General features: G+C 40.3%; 1 protein-coding gene across 1 annotated transcript in view; it reads left to right on the forward strand.

The window, feature by feature from the left end:
* The first annotated feature begins 247 nt into the window (after window positions 1–247).
* Window positions 248–16647, forward strand: part of GYS2 (glycogen synthase 2) — a 76721-nt gene continuing 60321 nt past the window's right edge. The window contains exon 1 of the mRNA XM_033222701.1: window positions 248–694. Within this exon, the coding sequence (XP_033078592.1) occupies window positions 574–694 (121 nt within the window). The 5' untranslated portion in view covers window positions 248–573. The remainder of the gene's footprint in view (window positions 695–16647) is intronic.

Below are 16647 nucleotides of genomic sequence, written 5' to 3' on the forward strand. Positions count from 1 at the left end.
GTTTTAAAAGCTCTGGAAATAGGAATCAAAAGAAAGAAGAATACTTAGGAAATCCAAAAGGATTTAAAGCATAAAAATACGTCCCAATCAGTCTCCATGCAATCTAAGGAGGCCTGCAAACTTTATGAAGGGAGTTGCCAATATTGGATCACTTTGGAAATGGTGAAATAAGCATTGGTAGCTGTATGAATCTAGGAGTCTGGTCAAAAGGACAAGGGCTAAAAGACTGAACTTGGGTCATGCTCTGCCTATCCCAGGGGGTGCTAACCTATGTCCTGAATCAGAGGATTTTTCTGTTGACAGCTCTGGATTGTTTGGGTAGATACTGGTAGGGCAGAAACTGTCCTAACAATACCTGCCCAGAAAGACGGGAAAGAGGAGGAAAAATTCCTCCTTCCACCAGGAATTCTCTGGGAAGCACATAGGATTTCACGCTACTACTTTATTCCCAAGAGAAGCTACCAAAGCTTGGTAACTACCAACTCTAACTTTTGTGTCTCTAAGTGCACTTCTCCTGGGATTACAACTAATTGAACCAGGGATTTAAAGGAATCTCAGAGGACTGTAAGAAGAATGCTTCGAGGCCGATCCCTGTCTGTAACATCCCTGAGTGGGCTTCCCCGGTGGGAAGTCGAAGAACTTCCTGTGGAGGAGTTACTGCTCTTTGAAGTTGCTTGGGAGGTGACCAATAGAGGTTTGTACTGCTCCTGAAGGTGGATATTTGCTAGGTGATTGAAGAATGTAGAGTAAGATTTCACAGATGACTCTCTAGTGATAACCAATTGCCAGTGAGTGAGGAAAGCATTTAAATGGAATGTACATTTAAGTTACATTCAACCTTGTTTATTACAACAGGCTATGAATACAGACTTGGCTGTGTGTTGAAGAGGGAGAAAGTTGAAAATATTAACCGTTGCCATGGAATGTGCATTTAAATTAAAATTTAAAATCCATATTATGACAAAAATAGAAATAAAAAGTTAATATTTACTTTTTTTGTTTTAAAATTTTCCTCAGCAAAATAGTATAATTAAACATTTTATTTTAGGAAGATGTATATGTGATTAGAACCAGTTGGAAACTTTAACTCTACATTCTGTTAGTGATCATGTGAAATGCTTAATAATGTTTCTAATTCACAATTAGCTTGGAATTAAAATTTTAATTCAGGAGCTTCTCAAAAGGCAAAATACTGTGCTCCTTTTCAGAATGAAAGTAATTTTTTCTTCAACGCTATGCTTACGTAGGAATTATAAAATAAAGAAAATCAAACTGATAAAATTAAACCAATTTGCAAGTGAGCTATAACCTCATTTGTGCTGGGTAAGAGAAGGCAAGGTAGAGAACCACAATGTAAATGATTTTTAAAATAAAGACATCTGTAAAATTATAAAAACAATTCCTTGTGGATTTATACTCTCTAGTTTAAAAGTGTCAGCACTATTGAAGAAACATTAACAAAGAAAAAGTAATGGTTTTGAAGACTGAGTTCTTTAAGATCTTGATGAATCAAGCCAACTGATTGCCGGGTAAATGGCAGTGATGACCTGTGTGATTTAAAGGATCTGAAATTATGACATGTGTTGTGATATATAACATGCTTATTTTTCATTTTATGTTTATTATTACATGTCTATTACGGTAACCTAAAGGATTTGAAATAATAACCAGAATGTGGTTATTTCCATTACTTCCTTCTTTTGGCTAATCAGAGCCAGCGTAATCTCAAAATTAAAGGCATTATACATGGCACACATTCTGATTTTTCACCTTATACTAACTGTTCAAAGTTCTCGTGTGTATACATTCATAAAATCAAAATTACAAGTCAATTTTGCCTATGTAGAAGTGGACAGAATGCATATGAGAGCACAAAACACAGTCTTTTTCTCTGTAGTTTAGTGAGAAAAAAATCTAGGAGGACAGAAACATTATTACAGAGAAGTGAAGTATTTTATGAGTACCTGTTTCTGTTGTTTCTTTTTAATTATTTTTTATTCTTTTCCTCAGAAATCTTTATCCTGAAATGAGTACCTGTTTTTAATGTCTTTTTCCTAGTCCCAAATTTTTCCAGTCCAGTTTTTAAATATGCCCAAAGTTCCTGGGAACAGAACCATCTCTATTACATGTGAATCCCACAGTATGCCTTGAAATAAAAGTTTTCTCTAGAGAGTGGGCAGGAGCTCAAGGACATAGCTTATCGGTGGATGAAACCAGCCGGGCGCGGTGGCTCAAGCCCGTAATCCCAGCACTTGGGGAGGCCGAGACGGGCGGATCACGAGGTCAGAAGATCGAGACCATCCTGGCTAACACGGTGAAACCCCGTCTCTACTAAAAAATACAAAAAACTAGCCGGGCAAGGTGGCGGGCGCCTGTAGTCCCAGCTACCTGGGAGGCTGAGGCAGGAGAATGGCGTAAACCCGGGAGGTGGAGCTTGCAGTGAGCTGAGATCTGGCCACTGCGCTCCAGCCCGGGCGACAGAGCGAGACTCCGTCTCAAAAAAAAAAGAAAAAAAAAAAGAAACTGGAGGGCGACTCTTAACACTGGGAATCTGCACGAGTTTCCGCACCTTAACAGAGCCCCTTCTCCTCTCTTCTTTTCTCATCATTTAACAAACGTTAATGGAGCACTGTTTCCTGGGCACTGGGAACACGCCAGTGAAACTAAGTTATTTTATGGATCTTATAATCAGTAGCATGTGTGCTGATCTCAGGGTCTAGAACAGTGCCTGGTACATAGAAAATGCTCAATGGATTTTTTTGAATAAAGGAAGACATTTATTTTTCAATCCCTAAGCTGCCTTTAATACTTACTTTCTATCATTTCCATTTCAAGGGGAAGGGAAGTGTTTTTGCGGAGAGGTTCCCACAATGTGATTTACCCAAGTTGGTATCATCTTCAATATATCTTTATTTTAGTATTATCATAGCCTGGTATGGTTAGAGATTTTCATATAGATGGATAATTATTGTGTTTATTCCTAAGAGTACATTGCCACTGCAGTTTCTTTAAATTTAATGGTCTGAATTTTTACTTCCCTGCATTTCATAGTAGTGATATGAGGTATCTTAGAGATCATGCACCCCACTCCTCCACTTCATAGAGAAAATTGATTCATAGAGGCATCTAATGATCAAGCAAATAGCAGAGTTAGGACCAGGATTTAGGTCTTCTCCAAGGCCAATTCACTTTTTTACTATTATGTAAAAATTAAATATTATAACCTCGGTTTTCAAAGGAAATCTCCTATAGATGAAAGAACACAGAACTTGCAGTCAAAGGTCGTGGATTTCTGAAACTTTTTGAAAAAGAACCCCTTAAGTTGAATAACAGCATCTTCATAAATAAAATGAATGTTATATTCTCCGGTTTTCTTACCATGTTTTCTGGCAAACAAGGAAGTGTATTCACATCTAAGAAAACAAGAGGTTTCTTAGGAGAAAAATGCCTTGCTGCCAGAATTTTGTCCATGAACAATGGAAATGTGAAAAACTTAACAGACGAGACAGTCACAGTTAGTTCTGGGTACTAATTCTCACATCTCAAATAACCTTTTTCATTTGTTAATCTTAATCTTGAAATTTATTGCTTTTATTCATTAATCCATTTTATTATTCGGTAAGGATTCATCAAGTGTCTATTAGGTATCAGGCACCGAGAGGTGAGGGAGATAGAGTTAAGAATACAGAACTGATTCTTTTTTTTTTTTTTTCTTGAGACAGCGTCTCGCTCTGTCGCCCAGGCTGGAGTGCAGTGGCGCAATCTCCACTCATTGTAAGCTCCGCCTCCCGGGTTCACGCCATTCTCCTGCCTCAGCCTCCCGAGTAGCTGGGACTACAGGCGCCCGCCACCGCGCCTGGTTGATGTTTTTGTATTTTTAGTAGAGACGAGGTTTCACCGCGTTAGCCAGGATGGTCTCGATCTCCTGACCTCGTGATCCGCCCTTCTCGGTCTCCCAAAGTGCTGGGATTACAGGCGTGAGCCACTGTGCCCGGCAGAACTGATTCTTCATCTTCAAGAATTTACAGATTTGTAGAAGGTAGACATTGAACATACAATACAGTCAAATGTGAGGAGTGTGAGACTAAGGGAACCAGGTGTCCTAAGACTACACAGTGTACCGTGTAGTGGTTTCTAACCTAGTTACCTAGAGGTTTGGGAAAAGCCTCTCTAATGACGAGATGTTTGAGTTGACACTCGAAGTAGTGTCAACTCACTGTTAGGATGAGTAGCTAAAGGGGAGAAAGCGTTCTATCTGAGAGAACTATATATGCCAAGACGCAGAAGTGTTCTCTGTTCGAAGATATGAGAGGGGCTCAGAGAGGGAAAAGGAGAGGAGTATGAGAGAAGATGGGAGAGACCTGCAGGGACTAGATTGTGAAACTCAGGGGGAGTTAATAACCTTAAGGAGTTTTGTCTCCAGGCTATGAATAATGAATGTGGAGTCATTGAAATTCTATGCATAGTAGTGGGAAGTGCTAAGTAGTCAGATGTGTTTTGGAAGAAGCACTGTTACCAACCGAGGGAGAGGGGAGTAGGGAAATTAGACTGTAGTGTGACCTAGGATGGAAAGTTTTGCCCAAATGTGGGGTGAAAAACGTTTACTCTCTCCTTTGCCCAGGTCTTACTACAATCGTTTCTTCTGCACAGACTTGCTCAGAACATTACAGACTATGGATAAATGATCTTGTTAAGGATACTTACGATCATTAAAAAAGTTTAGTAAATATTGTCACACATAATGAAAGTTAATTTAAGAGTTGTAAAGACTTGCGCAATGTAGTCCCTAAATAAATGCTTCCCTCTTAAAATGGACTAGAAACAATTTGTTTTTGCTTAAGCCAACTTATTGCTGGACATAATACTTTATCTGCTTCCTCCTGAAACTGGACACTACACCTCTGAATAAAATGGTACAAGTGGCACAGGGAAGAATTCAGAAAACTGTAGTCAAAGTGGTTATGGAAGAAATTATAATCATGAATCCACTCTTCTAAGACAGGAGTTCTAAAGGTGAGGACTTTGATATAAGTGAACTCAAGGAGTTTCTTTTCTTTTCTTTCTTTTTTTTTTTTTGAGACGGAGTCTCGCTCTGCCGCCCAGGCTGGAGTGCAGTGGCGCGATCTCGGCTCACTGCAAGCTCTGCCTCCCGGGTTCACGCCATTCTCCTGCCTTAGCCTCCCGAGTAGCTGGGACTACAGGCCCCCGCCACCGCGCCTGGCTAATTTTTTGTATTTTTAGTTTTGACGGGGTTTCACTGTGGTCTCGATCTCCTGACCTTGTGATCCGCCCACCTCGGCCTCCCAAAGTGCTGGGATTACAGGCGTGAGCCACCGCGCCTGCCCAAGGAGTTTCTAAACCTTCAGAAAATCTACCTAAAAATTAGGTGCACGTGTATAGAAGTGCTTTTTTTCAGAGAAGAGGACTTCATACTTTCATCAGCTTCCTGAAGGCCCCTGTGGTTGCTGTAAAGAACAACTGCTCTAAAGTTTACTACTAAGCCACGGGGCTCTTTTTTGTTAACACAGAAGTTTTCCAAATGGCTTTTCTCCAGAGCAGAATAAAAAGGGTTCCATCCTTCCCAAGACGTAATGATGTTTATCTTTTGTGATACCGTTTTTGTTCTTCCTCTTTTTCTCCCACCCACCACCACTTTCAAAGATCTATCAAGGCCCAGGACGGTGATTCACACCTGTAATTTCAACACTTTTCAAGGCCGAGGCGGGAGAATTGCTTGAGAGCAGGATTTGGATACCAGCCGGGGGAACATAGGGAGACCCTGTTTCTACAGAAATTAACTGTAGTCCTAACTGCCTGACAGCCTAAAGCGGGAGGATCACTTGAGCCCAGGTGTTCTAGTGAGGCTTCAGTGAGCAAGATTGCGCCACTGCACTCCAGCTTGGGTGATAGAGTGAGACCCTGTTTCAAACAAACAAACAAAAGCAAAAAGATCCATCAATTTGTTCCTCCATTCCTTCACTTACTCTCTGGCTGTCTACAGCCTATGGGCTCTAAAGTCAGACTGCCTGATTTGGAATTCCAACTCTACCATCACCTAGGTAAAGTTGAGATTTCTTGCATAGCCGCTCTGTGCCTCAGTTTCTCCATCTATAAAATAAAGATAACACCATCCACCTGTAACAATGTTGTGAAAATTAAAAGAAATACCAATTGTAAATCACTCAGAACTGTGCCTAGCATTTAATAAACACTCTGTGGGTATTAGCTTATTTCTTTTTTTTTTTTTTTTTGAGGCGGAGTCTTGCTCTGTCACCCGGGCTGGAGTGCAGTGGCCGGATCTCAGCTCACTGCAAGCTCCGCCTCCCGGGTTCACGCCATTCTCCTGCCTCAGCCTCCCGAGTAGCTGGGACCACAGGCGCCCGCCACCTCGCCCGGCTAGTTTTTTTTTTGTATTTTTAGTAGAGACCGGGTTTCACCGTGTTAGCCAGGATAGTCTCGATCTCCTGACCTCGTGATCCGCCCGTCTCGGCCTCCCAAAGTGCTGGGATTACAGGCTTGAGCCACCGCGCCCGGCCTAGCTTATTTCTTTATAAAAAGTATTCATAATATGAGGAAGTTAGCTCATGTATTGTCATACCAGCTTTCACTTTGAATGAGTCCATAATTGCATTTTTAAACACAAAAGCAGAAGGAATACGAAAAAATATATATTCACCAATGTTACTTCAATCATGGGATACATAGTAATTAGGATTTCTTTGCCCTAATTACTGGTGTGGATAAGCCAGTGGGCTATGTCAGTGGCATCTCAAGCTGTTATCACACCATATGAAACACACAACCTATGTAAAAACTATGCTTGGTTGCACAGCTTCAAGGAAAGCACCAGTCTACTCACTTCCTTTTCATTCAGCATGCCGTGTCCAGGCCCCTTTCATATAAAATATTTGGAGCTGCCATTGTAGGTATCATCGGTGGCAGTGCAGGTGGTCTTGTTCAAAGTTTGAGTATCACCTTCCACTGCCAAGACTGCAGCTGCTTTGATTTTAACTGAGTATCTAGAAAAGTACTGGAAACACAAATATTTGCTGACCATTGTCACAAGTAGCACCTAATCTCCTTCCTACCAGATCCGCTGCCTTATAAAATGATGTTCTAACTGTATAATGACTTCCTCTGCTTCTGCAACTGTGTTTTGGAACAGGAGGGTCAGGTTAGTAGCCACACACACTGAAATAGTCATACACTTCCAAAGTCTGTAATTTTTAAGCATACACTAAATAGTGAAGTTTCTCCATATGTGTATAATATGTGTATATGCATGTATACATATATAAAGAGACAGAGATGGAGAGAGATGGGGGAGAGAGAGAGAGCGAGAGAGAGGCAGAAAGAGAGATCCTTATTTTGATTGATATCTATTCTATACTTCTTTGGAATTGTGATTTTTAGTAAATTGGCAGTGTTGCCAGATGCCGACTTAGGGTTTTAACAACCTCATTGTTATATGTACCATGGTAGTTCATCTTTTATTTCAGGTGAAAAGTGTGATACTTTGTCCTCACACTACACATAGCCCCCATGTTGTTCCAGGAAAATAGAGATCAATAAAATACAAAGTACTTGTTTGAAATTGAAGGTTAAGTTCAAATTCAATGACCTATGCTGTGGTAAAATGATCATTCATTAATGATATTAAGTGTTTTCTTTTTTAATGTCAGAATAAAACTATTTATTTGCAGATTAAAAAAAATAAATGTGTATGTAAATCTCCTTGTTGTATACTTCGAATTTGAAAATAGGAATGACCCTGTCTCTATGCTGTTGCGTTCACTGGTATTCTAGCTTGCTAAGAGAGAAGTTTGCAGCAAAGTGTGCTTTGTAAATAGTAAAAACTGAGGTAACCTGTAGCACAAAGTGTACTATATAAACAGTAAAAACTGAGGGAAAAATATAGGGAGAAAAAAGGCTAAAATGGTGTTGGAATATAAGAAATAGCAGTAAAAGAAGCTCCTCATAGCAAGACTATACAGGGAAATATCTGGAGGGATGAAGATTCATTTACAATCAGGCCTCAACCAATATGAGATGGACTTTCTTTTATTGATATATAACATGTGTTTATATTTATCAGGTACATGTGACATTTTGTTACATGTGTATAATGTGTAATGATCAAGTCAGGTATTTGGGGTATTCATCACCTCAAGTATTTACCATTTCTATGTGTTGGGAACATTTCAAGACCTCTCTTCTACTATTCTGAAATAAACAATATACTGTTGTTAACTATAATCACCCTACTTTGCTACCGAACATCAGAACATATTCCTTCTATCTAACTGCCTGCTTGTTTCCATTAACCAATTTCTCTTCATCTCCCTTCCTCCCACAACGTACACACCCTTCTCTGCCTCTGGTGTCTATCATTCTACTCTCTACCTGCATGACATTAAACTTTTTAGCTCCCACATATCAGTGAGAACATGCAAAATTTGTCTTTCTATGCCTGGCTTATTTCACTTAACGTAATGCAAAATTTGTCTTTCTATGCCTGGCTTATTTCACTTAATGTAATGACTTCTGGTTTCATCCATGTTACTGCAAATGACATGATTTTATATTTTTATGACTGAATAATATTCCATTGTGTGTATATACCACATTTTCTTCATTCATCCATTGATGGACACTTAAGTTGATTCCATATCTTTGCTAATGTGAATCGTTCTGCAATAAACAGTGTGGTACTGATATCTGTTTATTATTCTAAATTCTTTTCCTTTGGATAAATACCCAGTAACAGGATTGCTGGATCTTACGACAGTTCAATTTTTAGTTTTTTGGGAAATCTACATACTGTTTTCCATAGTGGCTATACTAATTTGTATTCTTACCAATAGTGCCTAAGAGTTCCTTTTTCTTCACCTCCTTGCCAGCATGTGTTATTTATTTATTAATTTATTTAAATCATGGAGATTCTAACTGGCATAAGATGATATCTCATTGTGGTTTTGATTTGCATTTCCCAATGATTAGTAATGTTGAGCATTTCCCCATACCCATTGTGCATTTGTGTGTCTTCTTTTGAAAAATGTCTATTCATATCCTTTGCCCATTTTTTAATGAGATTATTTGTTTTTCCACCATTGAGATGTTTGAGTTTCTTGTCTATTCTGGAGATTAATTCCTTGTCACATGAATAGTATGCAAATATTTTCTCACATTCAACAGGTTGTCTCTTCACTCTGTTGATTGTTTCCTTTACTGCGCAGAAGTATTTTAGCTTAATGTAGTCCCATTTGTCTGTTTTTGCTTTGTTGCCTGTGCTTGTGAGGTCTTAGCCAGAAAATCTTTGCCCAAACCAATGTCTTGAAGTGTCTGCCTTATGTTTTCTTTTAGTAGTTTTATAGTTTTGAGTCTCATATTTAAGTGTTTAATCCATCTTGAGTTAATGTTTTATATGGCAAGAAATAGGGGTTGTATTAGGCCATTTTTGCATCACTATAAAGAAATATCTGAGGCTGAGAAATTAATAAAGAAAAGAGGTTTAATTTGCTTGTGGTTCCACAGGCTGTTTAGGAAGCATGGCACCTACATCTGCTTGGCTTCTCGTGAGGCCTCAGGAAGCTTTTATTCACATCAGAAGGCAAAGCAGGAGAAGGCACATCACATGACAAGAGAAAGAGCAAAGGAGACAAGAGGAAGATCCCAGACTTTCTTTCTTTCTCCCTCCCTCCCTCCCTCCTTCCCTCCCTTCCTCCCTTCCCTCCTCCCTCCCTCCTCCCTCCTCCCTCCCTCCCTCCCTTCTTTCTTTCTTTCTTTCTTTCTTTCTTTCTCTCTTTCTTTCTCTCTTTCTTTCTTTTCTCTTCCTTCCTTCCTCCCTTTTATTATTTTATTTATTTTCTTGAGACACAGTCTCACTCTGTTGCCCACAATGGAGTGCAGTGGCACACTCTTGGCTCATTGCAACCCCCATCTCCCAGGTTCAAGTGATTCTCATGCCTCTGCCTCCTGAGTAGCTGAGACTACTACACCTGGCTAATTTTTGCATTTTTAGTAGAGATGGGATTTCGCCATGTTGGCCAGGCTGGTTTTGAGTTCCTGACCTCAACAGATCTGCCCACCTTGGCCTCCTAAAGTGCTGGAATTACAAGTGTGAGCCACCACAACTGGCCCCAGACTCTTTTAAACAGATATGTGAACTAAATGAGCAAGAACTCACTTATCACCAAGGAGATGATGCTAAGCCATTCATGAGGGATCCTATCCCATGATCCAACCACCTCCTGACAGGCCCCATCTCCAACATTGGGGATTGCATTTTTTTTTGAGACTTATATGAAATATTTTAATTTTAAAAAATTATATATATATATTTAATTTTTCCATAAGTTATTGGGGTACAGGTGATATTTGGTTACATGAGTAAGTTCTTCAGTGGTGATTTGTGAGATTTTGGTGCACACATCACTTGAGCAGTATACTGCATCCTATTTGTAGTCTTTTATCCCTTACCCTCCTCCCACCCTTGCCCGCAAGTCGCCAAAGTCTATTGCATCATTCTTATGCCTTTGCACCCTCATAGCTTAGCTCCCACCTATCAGTGAGAACATACAATGTTTGATTTTCCATTCCTGAGTTACTTTTAGAATAGTAGTCTCCAATCTCATCCAGGTCACTGCAAATGCTGTTAATTCATTCTTTCTTTGTGGCTGAGTAGTATTATTTCGTGTATACATATGCCACAGTTTCTTTATCAACTCGTTGATTGATGGGCATTTGGGTTGGTTCCACGATTTTGCAATTGCGAATTGTGCTGCTATCACATGCGTGTGCAAGTATCTTTTCCTGTAATTACTTCCTTTCCTCTGGGTAGATACCCACTAGTGGGATTGCTGAATCAAATGTAGTTCTACTTTTAGTTATTTAAGGAATCGCCACAGTTTTCCATAATTGTACTAGTTTACATTCCCACCAGCAATGTAGAAACGTTTCCTATTCACCACATCCATGCCAACATCTACTGTTTTTTGTTTTTTGATTGTGGTAATTCTTGCAGAAGTAAGGTGGTATCATATTATGGTTTTGATTTGCATTTCCCTAATCATCAGTGATGCTGAGCATTTTTTCATATGTTTTTTGGCCATTTGTATATCTTCTTTTCATAATTGTCTACTCATGTCCTTAGCCCACATTTTTTTTTTTTGAGACAGAGTCTGCTCTGTCGCCCAGGCTGGAGTGCAGTGGTGTGATCTTGGCTCACCGCAAGCTCCACCTCCTGGGTTCACGCCATTCTCCTGCCTCAGCCTCCCAAGTAGCTGGGACTACAGGCACCCACCACCATGCCCGGCTAATTTTTTTGTATTTTTTTTTAGTAGAGACGGGGTTTCACCATGTTAGCCAGGATGGTCTCGATCTCCTGATCTCATGATCCGCCCTTCTCGGCCTCCCAAAGTGCTGGGATTACAGGCCTGAGCCACCGCAACGGGCCTAGCCCACATTTTTAATGAGATTATTTGTTCGTTTTTTCTCACTGATTTGTTTGAGTTCATTGTAGATTCTGAATAATAGCCTTTTGTTAGATGTATAGATTGTGAAGATTTTTCTCTCCACTTTGTGGGTTGTCTGTTTACTCTGCTGACTGTTCCTTTTGTATGCAAAAGCTGTTTAGTTTAATTAAGTCTCAACTACTTATCTTTGTTTTTATTGCATTTGCTTTTGTGTTGTTGATCATGAAATCCTTGCCTAAGCCAATGTCTAGAAGGGTTTTTCCAATGTTAGCCTCTAGAATTTTTATAGTTTCAGGTCTTAGGTTTAAGTCCTGAATTCACCTTGAGTTGATTTTTGTATAAGGTGAGAGAAGATGATCCAGTTTCATTCTCCTACATGTGGCTAGCCAATTATCCCAACACCATTTGTTGAAAAGGGTGTCTTTCTCCACTTTATGTTTTTGTTTGCTTTGTTGAATATCAGTTGGCTGTAAGTATCTGGGTTTATTTCTGGGTTATTTATTCTGTTCCATTGATCTATGTGCCTATTTTTTATACCAGTACCATGCTGTTTTGGTGACTATGGCCTTATAATATAGTTACAAATGAGGTAGTGTGATGCCTCCAAATTTATTCTTTTTGTTTAGTCTTTTTTTTTTTTGAGACGGAGTCTTGCTCTGTCACCCAGGCTGGAGTGCAGTGGCGGGATCTCAGCTCACTGCAAGCTCCGCCTCCCGGGTTCACGCTATTCTCCTGCCTCAGCCTCCGGAGTAGCTGGGACTACAGGCGCCCGCCACCTCGCCCGGCTAGTTTTTTTGTATTTTTTAGTAGAGATGGGGTTTCACCATGTTAGCCAGGATGGTCTCGATCTCCTGACCTCGTGATCCGCCCGTCTCGGCCTCCCAAAGTACTGGGATTACAGGCTTGAGCCACCGCGCCCGGCTGTTTAGTCTTGCTTTGGCTATGCATGCTCTTTTTTGGTTCCATATGAATTTTAGAATTTTTTTTCTAATTCTATGAAGAATGATGGTGGTATTTTGATGAGGATTGCATTAAATTTGTAGATTGCTTTTGGCAGTATGGTCCTTTTCGCAATATTGATTCTACCCATCCATGAGTATGAAATGTGTTTCCCTTTGTTTGTGTCATCTGTGATTTCTTTCAGCAGTATTTTGTAGTTTTCCTTGCAGAGAACTTTAGCCTCCTTGGTTGGGTATATTCCTAAGTATTTTATTTTTTTGCAGCTATTGTAAAAGGGGTTGAGTTCTTGATTTGATTCTGCATTTGGTTGCTGTTGGTGTATAGAAGAGCTACTGATATTTGTACATTAATCTTGTATCTGCAAACTTTGCTGAGTTCTTTTTTTTTTTTTTTTTTTGAGACGGAGTCTCACTCTGTCGCCCAGGCTGGAGTGCAGTGGCCAGATCTCAGCTCACTGCAAGCTCCACCTCCTGGGTTTACACCATTCTCCTGCCTCAGCCTCTCGAGTAGCTCGGACTACAGGCATCTGCCACCTCGCCCGGCTAGTTTTTCGTATTTTTTAGTAGCAACGGGGTTTCACCATGTTAGCCAGAATGATCTCGATGTCCTGACCTCGTGATACCCCCGTCTCGGCCTCCCAAAGTGCTGTGATTACAGGCTTGAGCCACCGTGCCCGGCCAGTGCTGAATTCTTTTATCAGTTCTAGAAGTTTTCTGGAGGAGTCTTTAGGGTTTTAAAGGCAAATGATCATATCATCAGCAAAGTGACAGTTTGACTACCTCTTTACTGATTTGAATGCCCTTTATTTATTTGTCTTGTCTGATTGTCCCAGCTAGGACTTCCAGTACTACGCTGAAGAGGAGTGGTGAGAGTGGGCATCCTTGTCTTGTTCCAGTTCTCAGAGGGAATGCTTTCAACTTTTCCCCATTCAGTATTATGTTGGCCGTGAGTTTGTCATAGATGGCTTTTATTATACTGAGGTATGTCTCCTGTATGCCAGTTTTGCTGAGCATTTTAATTATAAAGGGATGTTGGATTTTGTTGAATGCTTTTTCTGCATCTATTGAGATGGTCATGTAATTTTTGTTTTTATTTCTGTTTATGTGGTGTATCATATTTATTGACTTGTGTATGTCAAACCAACCCTGCATCCCTGGCATGGAACCCACTTGATCATTGTGGATTATCTTTTTGTTATATTGTTTGTTTGTTTGTTTGTTTTGAGGCAGAGTCTCGCTCTGTTGCTCAGGCTGGAGTGCAGTGGCTGGATCTCAGCTCACTGCAAGCTCCGCGTCCTGGGTTTATGCCGTTCTCCTGCCTCAGCCTCCCAAGTAGCTGGGACTACAGGCGCCCGCCACCTCGCCTGGCCAGTTTTTTTTTTTTTTTTTTGTATTTTTTAGTAGAGACGGGGTTTCACCATGTTAGCCAGGATGGTCTTGATCTCCTGACCTAGTGATCCACCCATCTTGGCCTCCCAAAGTGCTGGGATTACAGGCTTGAGCCACCGCCCCCAGCCTGCTGTTACATTGTTGAATTTGGTTATATAGTATTTTGTTAAGGATTTTAACATCTATGTTCATCAAGGACATCAGTCTGTAGTTTTCTTTTTTGGTTATGTCCTTCCCTGGTTTTGGTATTAGGGTGATGCTGGCTTCATAGAATGAATTAGGGAAGGTTCCTTCTTTATCTGTCTTGTGGAATAGTGTCAAAAGATGGGTACCAATTCCTCTTTGAATGTCTCGTAGAATTCTGCTGTGAATCCATCTGGTCCTGAACTTTTCATTGTTGGTACTTTTTAAATTACCAATTAAATCTCACTGCCAGTTATTGGTCTGTTAGTAAATTTATTGAGGTTCATTTCATGGCCTATCATATGGTCTATCTTGAAGAAAGTTCCATGTGCTGTTGAATAGAAGGTGTATTCTGTGGTTATTGGGTGAAATGTTCTGTATGTATCTGTTAAGTCCATTTGTTCCAGCGTATAGTTTAAATCCATTGTTTATGTGTTGACTTTCTGTCTTGATGACCTGCCTATTGCTGTCAGTGGAGTATTGACATCCCCCACTACTATTGTGTTGCTGTCTATCTCACTTCTTAGGTCTGTTAGTAATTGTTTTATAAATTTGGGAGCTCCAGTGTTAGATGCATATATGTTTAAGATTGTGATATTTCCCTGTTGGACAAGGCCTTTTACCATTATGTAATGTCCCTCTTTGTCTCTTTTAACTGCTGTTGCTTTAAAGTTTGTTTTGCCTACTCACTGTGGTGGCCATTTGCATGAAATGCCTTTTTTCATCCCTTTTAAGTGGTGCATTTAGGCCATTTACATTCCATGTTAGTATTGAGATGTGAGGTGCCATTGTATTCATTATGCTATTTGTTGCCCGTGTACCTTGGTTTTTTTGTTTTTGCTTTTTAATTTGTATTTTTGTTTTATTGGTCCTGTGTGATTTATGCTTTAAAGAGGTTCTGTTTTGATGTGTTTCCAGGATTGGTTTCAAGATTTAGAGCTCTTTTTGCAGTTCTTGTAGTGGTGGTTTGGTAGGGGCAAATTGCCTCAGCGTTTGTTTGTCTGAAAAAGACTGCATCTTTCCTTTATATGTGATACTTAGTTTTGCTGGATACAAAATTCTTGGCTGATAATTGTTTGATTTGAAGAGGCTGAAGATAGGACCCCAATCTTTTCTAGTTGTAGGAGTTCATCTGCTGTTAATCTGATAGGTTTTCCTTTAAAGATTACCTAGTGCTTCTATCTCACAGCTCTTAAGATTCTTTTCTTTTTCTTAACCTTACATAACCTGATGACAATGTGCCTAAGTGATGGTCTTTTTGCAATGAATTTCCCAGGTGTTCTTTGTGCTTCTTGTATTTGAATGTTTAGGACTCTAGCAAGGTTGGGGAACTTTTCCTCATTTATTCCCCTGAATATGTTTTCCAAACTTTTAGATTTCTCTTCTTCCTTAGGAACACCAATTATTCTTAGGTTTGATCATTTAACATAGTCCCAAACTTCTTGGAGGCTTTGTTCATATTTTCTTATTCTTTTTTTGTTTGTGTGTGTTCATTGGATTGGGTAAATTCAAAGACCTTGTCTTCAAGCTCTGAATTTCTTTCTTCTACCTGTTCAATCCTATTGCTGAGACTTTCCAGAGCATTTTGCATTTCTATAAGTGTGTCCAATGTTTTCTAAATTTTTGTTTGCTTATTCTTTATGGTATCTATTTCCTTGAATATTTCTTTCTTCACTACTTGCATCTTTTTTTGGATTTCCTTGCATTGGTCTTCACCTTTCTCTGGTGCTTCCTTAATTAGCATGATAACTAACTTCCTGAATCCTTTTTCAGGTAAATCAGGGATTTCCTCTTGGTTTGGATCCATTGCTGTGAATTAGTGTGATTTCTTGGGGGTGTTAAAGAGCTTTGTTTTGTCATATTACCAGAGTTGTTTTTCTGATTCCTTCTCATTTGGGTAGGCTCTGTCACAGGGAAGGTCTAGGGCTGAAGGCTGTTGTTCAGATTCTTTTGTCCCACGGAGTGTTCCCTTGATGTAGTACTCACTCCCTTTTCCTGTGGATGTGGCTTCCTGTGAACCAAAGTGCAGTGATTGTTTCTCTTTTTGGTCTAGCCACCCAGCAAGTCTGCCCACCTCCAGGCTGGTACTGGGGGTTGTCTGCACAGAATCCTGTGATGTGAACCATCTATGGGTCTCTCAGCTGTGGATACCAGCACTTATTCCAGTGGAAGTGGCAGGGGGGCAAAATAAACTTTGTGAGGGTTCTTACCTTTGATGGTTTCATGCTCTATTTTTGTGCTGGTTGGCCTCCTGCCAGAGGTGGAGCTTTCCGGAGAACATCAGCCATGGTAGTATGGAGAGAAACTGGCAGTGGGTGGGGTCCTAGAACTCCCAAGATTACATGCCCTTTGTCTTCAGTTACCAGGGTGGGTAGGGAAGGACCATCAGGTGGAGGCAGGGCTAAGTGTGTCTGAGCTCAGACTCTCCTTGGGTAGGTCTTGCTGCAGCCGCAGTGGGGGATGGGTGTGAGGTTCCCAGGTCAGTGGAGTTGTGTACCTAGAATTATGACTGCCTCTGCTGAGTCATGCATGTTGTCAGGGAAGTGGGGGAAAAGCCGGAAGTCACAGGCCTTACCCAGCTTCCATGTAAACCCAAGGGCTGGTCTTACTCCCACCATGCCACCACTAACAGCCCCAAGCCT

This window comes from Trachypithecus francoisi, unplaced genomic scaffold (assembly GCF_009764315.1).
Source record: "Trachypithecus francoisi isolate TF-2019V2 unplaced genomic scaffold, Tfra_2.0 Lachesis_group11, whole genome shotgun sequence".
NCBI classification, from domain to species: domain Eukaryota; kingdom Metazoa; phylum Chordata; class Mammalia; order Primates; family Cercopithecidae; genus Trachypithecus; species Trachypithecus francoisi.